At 45.8% G+C, this 14,780-nt stretch overlaps 1 protein-coding gene across 5 annotated transcripts in view; it reads right to left on the reverse strand.

The window, feature by feature from the left end:
* Nucleotides 1–351: 351 nt before the first annotated feature.
* Nucleotides 352–14,780, reverse strand: part of PRICKLE2 (prickle planar cell polarity protein 2) — a 363,728-nt gene continuing 349,299 nt past the window's right edge. For all 5 annotated transcript variants that reach the window (XM_058288593.2, XM_058288594.2, XM_071212136.1 and 2 more), the window contains one exon: nucleotides 352–6,335. In XM_058288593.2, the coding sequence (XP_058144576.1) occupies nucleotides 5,461–6,335 (875 nt within the window). In that variant the 3' untranslated portion in view covers nucleotides 352–5,460. The remainder of the gene's footprint in view (nucleotides 6,336–14,780) is intronic.

Below are 14,780 nucleotides of genomic sequence, written 5' to 3' on the forward strand. Positions count from 1 at the left end.
GCTATTAGGGGTGATTTTGCCCTCAGGGGACATCTGGCATATCTGGAGACATTTGGGGGATGTCACAAGCGGGGGAGAGGTGCATGGGGGGTGCTGCTACTGGCACATACTGGGTAGAAGCCAGGGATGCAACCAATGCACAGAGAGGCTCTCACAACAATGAATTATTGGGGCCGAAATGTCAATAGTGCTGCGGTTGAGAAACCCTGATTTAAACGGTCAGGTTCATCTTTGACTGCCAAGCGCCTCCCCTGACACAAGTGGTCTCTCTTCTTTGTTGAGCTGCTCGAAGGCAAACACTATGCCCAAACTGTGGGAGTGAGGGATGATGGAGCAGAATGACATCATCTCTTTTATTCAAATTTTATTGGAAGTTTACAAATGTATTACAGACATCAGTAAAACATCATATCCATTTTACAGGGCACGGATCTCAGGCAAAATGTTCACAAGTCTCTGGCAGAGCCCACGCCACAGGCCGGCTGCAGACCTTCTCAACACAGAGCTCGACACTCGACACACAGCACAGACCCTGGCCTGCCTCACCTTCTCAGGCCCTCGGAGGTTTTGTTTATGCACTTGAAATCAAAGCAGGAGACGGGCAAAACAGTCCTGCGCAGGAAAGAATGTGTTCAGCAGAGGGAAAACCGCCAAAGTCATAATTTGCTAAGGAACGTGGAGAACACAACCTTGAACGTTAATCAAGGTCCATGATGGAATCAAACACCTAGGGAAAAAGGAGGACATCGACTAGATACCCTTGAGAGCAGACCTCACTGGTGGCAGCTCCCAGGAAAATTTAGCAAAGGTCAGTCAGCGACCCTGGTGACTCCCAGAAGGGTCAAGGCCAACTCCCAGGATAGAGTGAGCCATATTTTTCTTATACTATGGATTCACTGTATCTAAACCACAGAAATGTTTTCTTACCACTACAGGACTTCCCCTCCCTCCTTTTTATTCCTCTTGAGGAAAGCTAGTTTTGTCAGCAGGCAGTAAGCTTATTAAGAGTATCGCTCCATTAGTGAGTCATGTTTTATGGGAGTCTGGTGTTGACTGGGCTATTATGAGAAAATGGAAAAGGAATCCAATCCTTTCTTGATCCTAACCAAGAAGCATGCAGTTGGCTGCTTCCGAATGGTCACACAGACAAGCTCTGGTGTCTGCCGAAGGCTCTGCGGGACAAACCACTGGAGGCAAAGCTCCCTACATTTTCAGTTCTCTTGTGCTTAAAGAAACATACCTCAAAAAGTGGCTGTCTGAAACTGCCTTTGGACATCAGCAGGGGGGACTTGGCTAATGAGTCCTGCCTAGAAAGTGCTGTCCACAAAGCCCATTTTAAGCCATTTTAATGCCCCTGAAGGTACAGAACAGTTGCTAATAGCAACTCTTCTTGGACAAAGTATTGAGATAACGGATTCAATTTTCCACTTTCCTTTGTCATAGATGGATCTTCCTGCTCAGGCTTTAGCATCTGGTTTCTGTTAGACAGAAGGACACAAATAGCACTTCTCCCTGGAATTTAAATATTTGTGTATTTCTTGTTAGAAGATGGGGTTAAATGAAGAATAAGACGGACTATTCTCTGACCTCTGCATAAGGACCAACAGAAGGCTGCCTGCAATAGTTGGCAAAAAAACCCACGAGAATGGAAGAGGAGGTCAGAGATATTGTCTTTGTTCAGCATAAAGATATTACCTTCCTTTAGCATCCACGATCTGGGATGCATAGGAAATGGAGCCTCACAATTATTATTTATGAATGGTACTCCCTAAAGTTTTGGTGTACTGTTTTTGGTCAATGAATGGCAAGAGAGCCCAGGAAAGATAAATATGAATCAGTTTACATAGTGATTCTGATCAGTTGCTCTTGCTGGTTGCAAAGATTCTGAGACTGTGTCCAGGCCCTCTGGGAAAGCATAAGCAAAAGGCTGATAATATCTACCCAGGCTGTAGGGCCGGCAGATGCCACTGCAGGCCCCACCAGACCTCAACCACCTCTAGTCTTCCTCAAGAAGCAGAGAGCTGCTGCAGGAAGAGAAGGAAGTCGTGCATGGGTATCCTTTGGAATGGGAAAAGAGGATGAGAAAGAGCTATGTCCAGGCCCCAGACTAGAAACACAAAAATGCCTGTTCACTCAGCTGGTTGGAGGTAGAAAGGAAGGATTAAAGAATGGAAAATGATAATGAAAGGTGCCAAACAACCGACACCAGCTATTTTCCCCCTTGGACGTGTGGCAAACTGGCAGGCATGGTTCTGATTTCTCCTACCCCTGCCCCCATTTCATACTTGGTAGAGACCCCAGAAATATATGACAGAAGAAAGGGTCCCCAAATGCCACGTTCCATGCCACCAGGCTAAGACACCTCTTCCACAGTGCCAAGGGTGGTGTGTATTGGTAGGACCATTAGGACACTAGCCGTGACTTGTACTTCCCCAGCCTGGGAAGGAACTAGTTCTGAAGCCATTGAACTGAGCAGCAAGAAGGAACTGAACCCCAAATTTGTAGTTTTAACTAAAAGACGACTGATAGGAGGAGAGGTGGGAATTACACACATACACACACACACACAGTCAAGGCATTAGAGAAGAGAGGAAACTGGGAAAAGATTATTCTTCAGAAAAACTGTCTATGAAAGAAGAAATGATATTCCAAGAAGGGGTGAGCACAGGATCACTCCCAGGAAAAACTTGGCCAATAAGAGCTAATGATTAGGATGGAGCAATCAGGTAAGAAGCTTGAGTTATTGCCTTAGGAGAGAATGTAGTCAGTTTTAGGGAATGGGCCTCTGACAAGGTACATGTGTTATCATTAACAGGTGGTTCTCCCCATACAGTGAAGTCCTGCCCTCTCTAGGGCCATGGCTTGGAGTTTCCCCTATCATTGTGAAGAATTAGCCTTTCTCTGTCTTGCCTTCTCTATAAGGCATCTGGCTGGGGGTGGGGTGGGTTGTGGGGAAGAAATCAGCAGTGGAGGAAATAGACGGAGGCCATGTACTTGCAGGCAGTTTGATCCTGAGGCTTGTATCTCATTAAATCTCAAGCTCTGACCAGCTCAGTGCCCTGGATGCTCCCTGGGTAGCTAGATTGGACATGGCTTATTTCTCCCGGTCCCTTTGGGTACTGGTTGCATGTCCATTTCTAGGCCACCTTCTTTCTGCTGATGATGGTAAAAGCTTTATTTGAGAAATACAAGAGGTACTCTGAAAAGGACAGGGATAGAAAACTTTTACTGGGAGAATTTCTTTCACTGGATTCGGGGCCACAGAGGACAGACACATTTTCAGCTGTTTGCTTAGTTAAGTTATTTTTCTCTCTCTTTTTTTCCTTCAAAAATGCCTTTTTATTCTCATCAGTCAAGAAACTCAAAACTCCATATTGGACTCACCCGATTTCTACCAGAAACCTGCCACGTTAGCAGCGTGGTGTTGCACATGATTTCTTAATCGGTTTGCCAAGCAGTTTATAAACTTACTATACAAACGTAATAGTTAATTCTCCGGAGGCTCGGGTAATTAATGAAGCATTTAGATATGAAGATAGCATGCGGAAAACAGCCACAACCAACATTTGCATTGCTTTTTTAAAAAAATCAGTGACAATGACAAATGTCATATTAATATACCTGAAAGGCAAATTATTTTACTACATCCTGAATGGAGTGCCATTTCCATGTCCATTACAGCCTTCCTTTCCACAGACCCCTTGGCATGGTGTCTGAAAAGCCACTTTTCACATTCTCGCCACAAAGAAATACTAGAAAATGTTAACTACTATACTGAATAGAGATCACGCTCACCTCACCATGGCAGATGGCCACTGAGATACACCGTGTACTACAGCAACAGTACATCTCACTAAAGGCGGGTCCTCCGATGGATTATTTCAACTGCCACAATCCATCAAGGGGAGGAGGAGAAAGGAAGAAAAAACAAGTGCTTCATTTTGAACTGAAGCAAGGTAGAAGTTTTATTTTACTATAAACAGCACAACCGTTAAATGTCTTCTTTAAGCAAACTCACTTTTGTGCCCATTTTCTGTCGGACTGACAGTCCTCCTCAAAGTTCAAAACGAAAATTCCCCTGTCAACAAAGTAGGTTTTTCGAAGTCACATGGAAAATCTCCTGAATTCCCTGTCTCAGCCTTCTTCTGTAGGGAACCCAGAGACTCCAGTTACTGAGCTTGTTAAACTGGATTCTTTCTACCAGCACTGGGGGCAAATTCAAGGTGACAATCACCTCTCTTTCATGTCTAGAAGTTCTTGTCCCTGACCTTCCTTCATACTCTCCTTCAGCTTCTACCCTTGACCCGCTTTCTGTTTTCAGACTGCCTTGTTTTTTCATGATGTGCAACCCAGAACACATGGTCACACCTGGAGTCCCTTAGAACCTTTCCATCCCTCAATTCCAAATGCTTACATTCATTTGCTTTGAGGACAACCGGTTGTCTGGCAAAGGCAGCAGTGCTGTCTGCCTTGGTAAAGGAAAGCAGATAATACAATCCAGGAAACATGAGCACCAGAAAATAATGCCACATTCAAAACAACGTCATGCTGACATCACACAACAGCACCACTCACAGTCACTTTTATTTTCCCCAAGGGATAGATCAATATTAAGCAACTTCAATGTTCCCAGCAGGGATGGCATTTCTCACGGAACTGACACTGGCTAGTTTCTCTAATTGGCAAAAGATACGTTTGCAATGGAAAAAAAAATTACTATCACTTTGTAGAGAGTAACTTCTACTGAGGGTGGCAGAAGACTTAAGGATAACTCCTTAAAACGGAATGACGTATAAAATGCTTTGGGTATAATAGTTCATTTTTTTTCCTAGCCACAAAAAACCAAATTGAATATGCTCCTTTGAAAAAGGCCTCACTAACATGTAACAAATTTGTATAAAGAAAAAAAAAGAAGCGGTCCTGGACCACCTCTGAATACTACTCACAGACAGGGCTGGATGTGCATGCAAGTCCCTACGATATAGAAATTCCTTTGATATTACAAAATACAAAAATATTTTTATCAGAACTCTCATTTACATTGCATTTACAATAGACATGTAAATAACTTAGTCTTGGGTCCTGCCTAATAAATTCAGTACTGGAAAAAGGGGCCTAAAAGTGAGAGAACCAGAGGGGGACACAAGCGAGCGGGGAAACAATTTGCCATCACAAGAGTGGCAACTCCACACGGACAGAGAGAGGAAGGTGACCAAGCCCGGCCTCGATAGAGTCTATAGTGTTTCCAAAGTGAAATGTGCAAATAATATTCAACATGCCAAGAACTGGGACTACCTAATGCGTCAGTCTGTAACCTTGCCTCTAGCAACTGAGAGCACTTCCCCTCTTCTCCCCAGTTAACCCTCCCCCCCAGAAAGCGCTTTGAAATTTAAAACAGTGCAAGTTTCGGAATTTACATTCTTGGCTCCCATCTTCCCCCATCCCCGGGCCCCAGTGATATTAAGAAATGATACAGTTTTTGCTCTTTTGTCTTTTCCTGCCGTGCAACTGTCCTCGGCCACCCAAGGTAGAAGACTTGGGGATGCCGTAGGAGCTGTACTTGTGCAGCAGCTCATCGCTGGTGACGTACCGCAGGCGGGCGGGCTGGGGGATTGGTTCTCCTAGGAAGTAGCCCTCGTTGTCGGATTCCGAGGAGGAGGAGCAGGTGGAGCACCAATCGTACTCGGCGAAGTAGGGTCCCCATCGCTCCCCGAACGCATTCTGCAAAGCCAGGTCCGACACAGTCCTCGGGCACTGGCCGTACAGGTCCCGCCGGGACCCCTGCCCCAGGCTCTCCTGGAAGCTCCGCTGGCGCATGAACTGGTCGTAGTCCTCCCTGGCTCTCAGCGGCGGCCTTTCTTTCAACCGCGAGATGGCCTCGCGCTCGCCGGCCAGGTGGAGGGCGTTGTCCGAGCGAGAGCGCCGGGAACGCCGGGACCGGTGAGGGCGGAAGCGGCGGCCGTCGTCGCGCGAAGTAGTTCTTCTGCGGGTGCGCTCGCTCATGGGCTGGATCCTCACGCCCTCCTGCCCTGGCAGGTTGCTGCCCGCCATTCCGCCGCCGAAATCAAAGCTCTGATGCATCCTTCCGTGGGCCGCCAGGTCTCGGTACCCGATGGGGTTGCCCAGCTGGTGCAGGTTGCCCTCCATCTCCTGGTACTGCTGCGCGGAGAGCAGGCTGCGCACCGACTCCGCGCTCCGGAACTGCATGGACGAGTTAAGGGTGCCCATGTTGCTCAGCTTCTCCGAGACGTTCATTCCCGAGTCCTTGCTGAGGTCAGGCATGGAGAAGCGGGAGAGGTGCTCTTGACGCTTGGCGCCACCGTCTGCCGAGAGGCCTGGGGGCGAGAGAAGAGGGCGCTGAGGTTAATACAAACATGAGGCAGTGGGGGGCGCAGTTGGCTGCTGGGGTCCAAACAGCGCACGGTTCTGCAGTATCACCCGCCAGGCGCTGTACAGTTGTGCAGATGCCTACCCAACAAAGGCTCTCTGGAAAGGGTTGCTGGGAGCTCTCCACGCTCCGCAGTGGGGCAGCGATCACCTAGAGGGGGCGCATCTGCTTTTAAAAAAAATGCCTCCACTGAGATGCGTTTTACTAGTTACCAATTCCTCCAAAGGCTCATGAAGGTTACTAAGGGTCCCTGGTATATCTTATGCATGTTTTCTCTCCCGTTAGAATTCTACATTACAAAAATATGTCAATTACTCCTCTGACTTTAACGATGGGCTCCAAGCCATCTAGGACAGATATTTGGATGAGTCAACTTTAAGCTATAGAGGCTGGGCCATGCCTGAGCACCGCTGCCACTAGAATGCAGTTCTAAGATGCTGGGCATAGCCCCTGACAGTTTCCTGCCGTCCCTAAGGCAACATGTACCCCTCCTCCCCATCTCAAATGTCTTGGGCACAAAGTGACTCTAGCACTAGATTAATGCGTCTTAGAGGGATATGCACTTTCTCAGGTGGTTTAGTGAATGACTGTACTGGGTTCTAAATGGGCATCTCTCCCCCATCAGCGAGAAGCTGGGAGCAGGACCCCAGGCATCCATCCCTCCTTCCCCTGGGTATGCACTGATAATAATAAAGCAGTGACTAACACTGGGTGCCCCAGCAATGGAGCTACATTTCCTCAGTGCTGTGAAATGAGCTCCTGGAATCCCTGAGATGAAACCCCTTTTGAAAGCAGTGAGAGATGTTGACTTTCTCTAGTAACTTCCATTTTGCTCATCTTAAAGCAGCAGTTTCAGAAGCAGCTTAAGAATGGGCCAGGTGACAAAATCTCAACATTTCCCTCTGATTCCATATCAGAAGGATCAGCAATTTTGCCATATCTAGTCACAAATAACATGCCTTTCTTTGGATTGCCACGATCCATTACAACCCCATCACTGATTACTCTTCTTACGTCCCAGGGCATACAACTTCCCTTTCTGTCTCAAAACTAAGCAATACGATGAGCACTTTGGAAAATTACTTGGTAATATCTACTAAAGCTAAAAATAAAAACACATAAATATGAAGTAGGAATAAAACTGCTTTGAATATCCTTGTGCACTTTTTTGTGCATCTATGCACTCATTTCGGTTTGGGTATATAGCCAAATGTGGAGATTCTATGACTTATCATTGCTATTCTTTGTTATACACTCAACAGAAGTTAGTGCACAGATAAAAAAAAAAAATGTGCAAGGGTTATTCAAAGCAGCTGTATTTATAAGAGCCCACAACTGGAAACAACTCAAATGTCCACTAGCAGAAAAGCGGATAAATAAATAGTGTATTTTCCTGCCATTCCCCACTAAAAGGACCTGGGCTCCTTGGCAAAACGACAGATTCCAGGACAAGGGAAGGTAAAAAGGTGAGTCCAGAACATCTTGTTACACCAGAAAGCAAGGACATGCTAAAAATAAAAGATGGGCATTGGCCAGAAGAAAACAGGGCCCAGGTTGAGCATTAAAATAGTTCAGGAAAGTAATGATTTATAAGCCATTGAGGGAAAAAAAACCCCAACAGGAATTCATCAATCAATGTATAGGTGGGGGGAGAAGAGAGGTCTCCTGCGGAGAACAGAAATCTGAGTGCATGTGGAGGGAGCACTGGATTTGGAAAATCCTCATTTTGTAAGTGTCATAGGTAACTACTGCTTTATGGTAGAATAAAAATATGCTAAAATAAAGTATGCTTACATTTGGGGGTCAAATTTGATGGGGAGCAAGATATTTGCATAGTCTTAACATGTCTCCCCACCTACTGTTTAATAATTGTAAGAGATGATTAAAAACTATACAGTGGAGAAATCAGACAATGCTTTGATCAAGGGATCAAACTTGGTATCACCAGTGAGGTACACATGGCCACTGTCTACCTCCAGATGTGATACCCTAGGAATGACACCCTATCATTTGATCCATGATCTATTCAGGAGGAAACACTAGGCAACCCCAAAAGGAGGAACATTCTATTCAAAAAGAAGGGACCGACTTCTTAAAGAAAGAAAAACATCATTGTAGCAGTTTGATATTATTGATGAATTCCAAAAAGAAATATTGGATTATGTTTATAAGCTGGTCGGTACCTGGGTGTGATTAAATTATGATTAGGGCTTTGATTGGGCCATGTCAGTAGGGTGTTGAGTCCCTGGCCCTTGGTGGGTGGGGACTAACAGATAAAAGGCATGGCAAAGGATAGAGTTGGAGTTTTTGATTTTGGAGTTTTTGATGCTGGAGTCTTGAGCTGGACCTCTGTGAAGTAAGCACACAGAGGAGCTTGGTTGTGAGGAAAGAGAAGTAAGCTCCAGGAAGAGAAGAACCCAGGAAGCATGAACCCTGGCAGATGTCGGCAGTCATCTTGTTCCAACACATGGCAAAAGACTTTGGTGAGGGAAGTCAGTTATACTTTATGGCCTGGTAACTGTAAGCTTCTATCCCAAATAAATACCCTTTATAAAAACCAACCGATTTCTGGTATTTTGTATCGGCACCCCTTTGGCTGACTAATACAATCATAATCATGAAAAACTAAGAAAGGCCAAGGAACTGTTCTCGATTAAAGGATGCTATGGAAACATAGCAACTATACATGATACCTGATCCTGGACTGGAACCTGTTCAATAGGAAAAATAAATGCGATAAAGGATCATTTTGGGCCAACAGACAAAAATTGGAACATAAACAATAGCTAAAGGCATTATGATAAATTTATTGTGGCTAACTTATAATTGTATTGTGATAGTGTTGGAAAAGATCTTTATTTTTAGGAAACATACATAGAAGTAAGTGAAGGTAAGTAGCCAAGATGTGAGCAATTTGCTTTCGAATGGTTCAGAAATAAATTGGTGTATGTGTGTGTGTAGTGTGTGAGCAAGAGAGAGCAAATGATAAAGTACACAGGGCAAAGTGTTAACATTATGTGAATCTGAGTAAATTGTACACTGGGTGCTGTCTCATTCTGGAAAATTTCTAATGCATCTGAAATTACTTCCAAAGTGAAAAGCTGTATATTCAAGGGATGCAATGGTTCACAATCAGGGCCAGTTTTGGCTCCCAGGGGAAATTTGAAAATGTCAGTAGATATTTTTGGTTGTCACACATGGGGAGTGGGTATGCTACTGGCATCTAATGGGTAGAGGCCAGGGGCACTGTGAAATCTGCTACCATGCACAGGACAGCTTCTGAAGAATTGTCTGGCCCCAAATGTCAGTAGTGCCGTGCTTGAGAAACCCTGACATAACAGAACAGGCCACAGTTTAACGAGAATGAATAACTACACCCAACAACATGATGAATCTAAGAGATAATGCTAAGAAACACAAATGAGTCTATGCTGTATAATTTCATTTGCATGAAGATTCAGAAAAGGGTAAGGCTGTCTAGAGGATGCTGGAATTATTCTAGCTCCAGATCTGGGCAGTGGTTACAAAAGGGTCCATGTCTAAAAATTCACTGAGGTACAATTTTAATATTTGTATGCTTTCCTTTAAGTTATATCTCAATAAAATGGCTGAAAAAAATAAAGCAATGCCCATTAAAGTGCCAAATTTAAATAGGATATTTATATGGAGAACCTGTTCTGCCAAACATTGTACTCTCTAGTAACTATTTTGTTTTGTTTTTTAGGAGATACTGGGGATTGAACCTGGGGCCTCGTACATGGGAAGCAAGCACTCAACCACTGAGCTACACGCACTCTGCCAGTAACTTTGTTTTTTAAAAAAATTCATTGCTGGGATAGTTTTTAGGGCAAGAGGAGTTGGTTCCTCCAACTCCTGCTTTCCCTGCTGCTTATCTCTGACATATAAATCACAAAAGCTGATTTACAGCAGTCTAATCACTTCCAGAGCCTCCCCAACCTGAAGGCGGAGAGGAAAGGATATCAACCTAAGATGATGAATGAGTAGCCCAAGAAAATGAACTCGAGGAAGGAAGGGAAAAAAAATCTTCAAAATCACATTTCGAAACGAAAGCAATTTAGGCAGGCCCCTTGATCTTTGCGGGGCTTTCTATACAAGCCCTCGAACAGAATTAGGGCCAGCAAAAATATCTAGCAAATATTACAATTTTCAAATACGCCGTTTTCCTGAACCAGTCTTTCATAGATCCCACAGGGAAGCATTTCTGAGACCATCCTGTGGGCAAACGGATCCATATTTCAGTGCGGAGGTCAATGTGCAGAGCAGCTTCAGCTGTGCACGAGACTGTCTTGTCCTCTTGTACTGGGCTTCTGCACCTCTGGGAAATCTCAGGACAACCTAACCACTGCCCTCTCTCCACAAAGGAAAAGTGCCCTGGCAAGACCAGGAGGGTCCCGTTGCTTAAGCCTAAAGTTTATCATCGGTGACACCTAAGCGTCAGCAACTCCCCTGGGGGATACGTGGATAGGAATGGAAATGTTCCCTGCTGCCTGCAGAAAGAGGCAACATCTACTTCTTACCCATTAGCTCAGATTTTTCTCCACGGTCTGCCTGCATGCTGGACATGAACAGAGAGGCCAATATTGCCCACAGATGTGCAATAATCATGTACTTGCTTCTAAAACAGGTGGTTCTGTGGTTAATTCTTTTAATGGCAAAATCCAGAATCCTTATGCAGACCTCAAGGCCTGCACGAGACCAGGGATCGTGTTCCACTGTTCATTGCACTCTCCCAGGGCTAGTGCAGCGCCCAGCACCCACTTGGTGCTCACTTTCTATTAGTGGAATAAAGGTAAATGGATCCTCATGCTGCCCACAGCCAGGAAAGAAAGCAATCACCCGGACAGTCGGTCAGGGCTTAAAGAACAACAGACTGTAATTCAAAGAAGTGCAACTCCGAACCTCAGGAACAAAAATACCATGATCGCACTTGTCAATCTTATTGTCTTTCGTGGTTCATTACACGACCCACCATCTGGGGCAGCTCCAATTTTAAAGCTGAAGAAAGCATGATTTATAATTAGCTCCCCGATCTGCAAAAATGTTTTACTTTATTAATCATGGCTCTGGAGATCTGTGTAAATTACCCACTCCCGTGTCTGCAAGATGGGACTGTACTATTTCAGCTCACCCCCCACCATGAGAAACGCTCACTCCCTCCCTAACTGGATGGACCTACAGAGCCACTTCCTTCCTGGGTGACGTGGGGCAACTTTTCAACCTCTTGAGCCACATCTGTAAAATGGGGATAATAACAGTGAATACAAAAGTAGTGGTGAGCAGATGAGATAAAATGTACTTTTCCATTTTAGCACTCGGCATGACTATAATAAATGTGTTGTTTCTGGTTCTTCTCTGTCTCTGGGTAGATTACAAGTTCCAAGAGGGCAGGGACTGTGTCCTGTTTGCCAGCCCTTATCTTAACCTGGTATCCAGTATGCTGGAAGAAAGTGGAGCAAAGCCTATAAACCCCCCCAAAAAGAAAGCACCACCCAAGAATTTTTACACCCAGCCAACTCTAGGGCCAAACAAATACTTGCTGAATGTGTGATCACATGGATGAATGAACCTAAGAAACACAACCCACACAGGGTACATCACATAGTGATGTTATTTTCGAACCGCTGTACAAACAAATAAATAAATAAGTGTACCTCCAAATTGCAGCTCGAGATTTCTTCTCTATACAAATGAAATTCAACTCTTTGTTCTATTTGTCTATACATAACCAGCCTCAGTGTCAAAATACTGCAAATCTATAGGGTTCGTGCAAATGGGACGTCCAAATGCCACTCCGCCCCCCTACAACAAATGTACTTTCCTCGGTGCCGCAGCCATGGCGTGTGTATGTGTGTGTGTGCCCACGCGCGTTTGTGCTGAAGGAGGTGGGGAACACTGTCAATTCTCCAGAGACTTCTGTCTGAAACCCACAGTGAGACCCCACATTTAAACCTGGCAGTTACAGTGCCCCAGCATACACTGGAGGACCTGGCAGAAGGCTCCCACCCAATAGCCAGGAGATACAGCTGCCAGGCCGTTCTCCCCTCCAGTGGAACTCTGTTTTATTAATAGACAGAGAGGGTTTTCTCTCTCTCAATAATGCAGGCTTTGTGAGAGGTGCTAGACGGTGAGGGCAATGCTGAAGGCCTCCGTTTGTCCTTATCCCCGGGTCAGTGGGGCTGGGAACTACACAAACGTCCCTGCACCACAGGGCCAGAGGGTTCTCTTCAGTACCCGCGGCCTTGCTCCAGGAGAGATCAGCACCAAATTTAGCTGGCGATGCTGCGGTCCTCCGTGGTTAAACTGTCAACACGAAGAGGCAGCCAGGGGCACTTTCAGGGACGACAGCCTTTCTCAGCAGGCAATGTCCCCTTCCCTGCGGACCTGCCCTGCAATCAGGAGGTCCTCCAGAAACTGGCTTCTGCAAGAAAAAGCCATGCCTTCCCAGAATGCTCAGGGTCTGATGAGGAGAAAAGCAATCTTTGCTGTCTGCCCCTTCAACCTCCATCTTTCTATGAACAGACGGTAGGCACTTAAATCCAGAAAGAAGAAAACGCAGGCTTTAATTTAATGGAAGCCCTTTGGGTACATCGTTCTGTGCCTTATTTATTGCTCTGTCTAGTCCCACTTCTTAAAAAATATGGCATAAAAAGATAGAGAGCTGTGTTTCTGCCAACTTAAGGGATGCATTCACATTTCACATTTCCGTGCAGCTAAGAGAAATAGTATCTACTCACCCTTGCCCTCCAGACATTTACAACTCAAACTGATGATTTAGCTGCCTTTCAGGAAGGTTTACCCTATGATTTTTTTCTTTTTCCCAAAGCAGAAACATGACGCAATAGGGAATATTTGAGAACAGGGGCCCGCAAACTATGACCCGTGGGCTAAATCCACTTCACTGCCTGTTTTGTAAAGTTTTATGAGGACACAACCACATCTACTTATTTACATATTGTCCATGATAGTTTTCCTGTTATGACAGCAGAGGTGAGTAGTTGCAAGAGAGGCTGTCTGGCCTGAAAAACCTAAAATATTGACTGTCTGGCCCTTTACAGCAACAGTTTTCAACCCCTGGTTCAAAATGTGCTGTCAGTGAGGTTATGTCAGGCATAAGTGTCCCTAATGCCTGACATTAGGCATTAGGCTCGCCATTAGGCTCGCCACAGTCCAAGGGTCTCAGATCATGCAAAGAAAAATGTCTTGGGTACAAGTTTATTGGTTGGTCTGTCTGGGGTGGGGAGGTAGCCTGATCGTGTCCCACAGGATCCTTTTTCCAGCCAAGTCAATTGATTTCATCAACACCCTGAACTTCAAATTGCCAACAGCTGGTGAGAAACTGTCATTTGGGCAGTGGAGTTTAAACACCAGCACATGTTTCTTGGTGACAGGGCGTGGAATGGTCCAGAGTATGACAGCGAAAGCTGAGGTGCAGAGGGAGCGAGAGACTGGGGGTCATGCGGGAGGAGGAGAAGGGGGATGTGAACACACTCAAGATCCCTTGCTGCTTAAGTGTGATCTATGGCCCAGGAGCAGTGGTGTCTCCTGGGAGCTGGTAAAAACAGTACACTTTCAAGCCCTAGCCAGACTCATGGAGCATTTGAACAAGAGCCCCTGGTTCCGCACATGCATAGTAGAGTTAGAGCAGCACAGCCCCACGTGACAGGTTCAAGGACATTCTTCTCTGACTCTAAAGGAACTTCTACTCCAAGAGAATGTGTGGTTCCGAAACCCCAGAAACTCTAATTCTGGGTGTCTCAACCTTGGCACTATTGGCATTTGGAGCTGGACAATTCTATGCTGTGGGGCTGCTCTGTACATTGTTAAGAGGTCTGGCATTTTCCCTGGCCTCTATCCATCTGACGCCAGGAGCGCCCTGCCCTCCCATTCTGTGACAACCACAAATGTCCCCAGACACTGCTGCATGTCTTGTGGGGGCAGACTCACCCCAACCTGAGAATCGCTGCTTGACCTGACCCAATCCTGCTTGGCCACAGGTTAAGGAGGCCTCTGTTCCTCCCCATCCTAAAAGTGGCAGTGGGACGAACCTGCTCCACCCCGTACGTACCACAAACATAAACCCAATCCCTGCACTGCCTCTCTTAGGATTCACGTGTTCCACTGGACAGTGTGTGGTGGAGATGTGGCTCCCCAAGTTGGGGAATGTCAAGTGGCTCTCTCTGAAGTCCTCTCAGGAAAGCTGCTCTCGATCCTTCTTCCCTCGATGGGGTCCAAGAGTTTCTCTAGCAATGGTGGCCTTCACTGTGGTATCCCGCCCCCCGCGGTCCCTACCCAAAGCTTTTCAAATCCTGAGCCTTTGATGTATCTTTCTTATTTCCTTAATCTGGTCGCTGGCAGGTCTAGCGGGTCCCAA

This window comes from Dasypus novemcinctus, chromosome 26, assembly GCF_030445035.2.
Source record: "Dasypus novemcinctus isolate mDasNov1 chromosome 26, mDasNov1.1.hap2, whole genome shotgun sequence".
Lineage (NCBI taxonomy): Eukaryota > Metazoa > Chordata > Mammalia > Cingulata > Dasypodidae > Dasypus > Dasypus novemcinctus.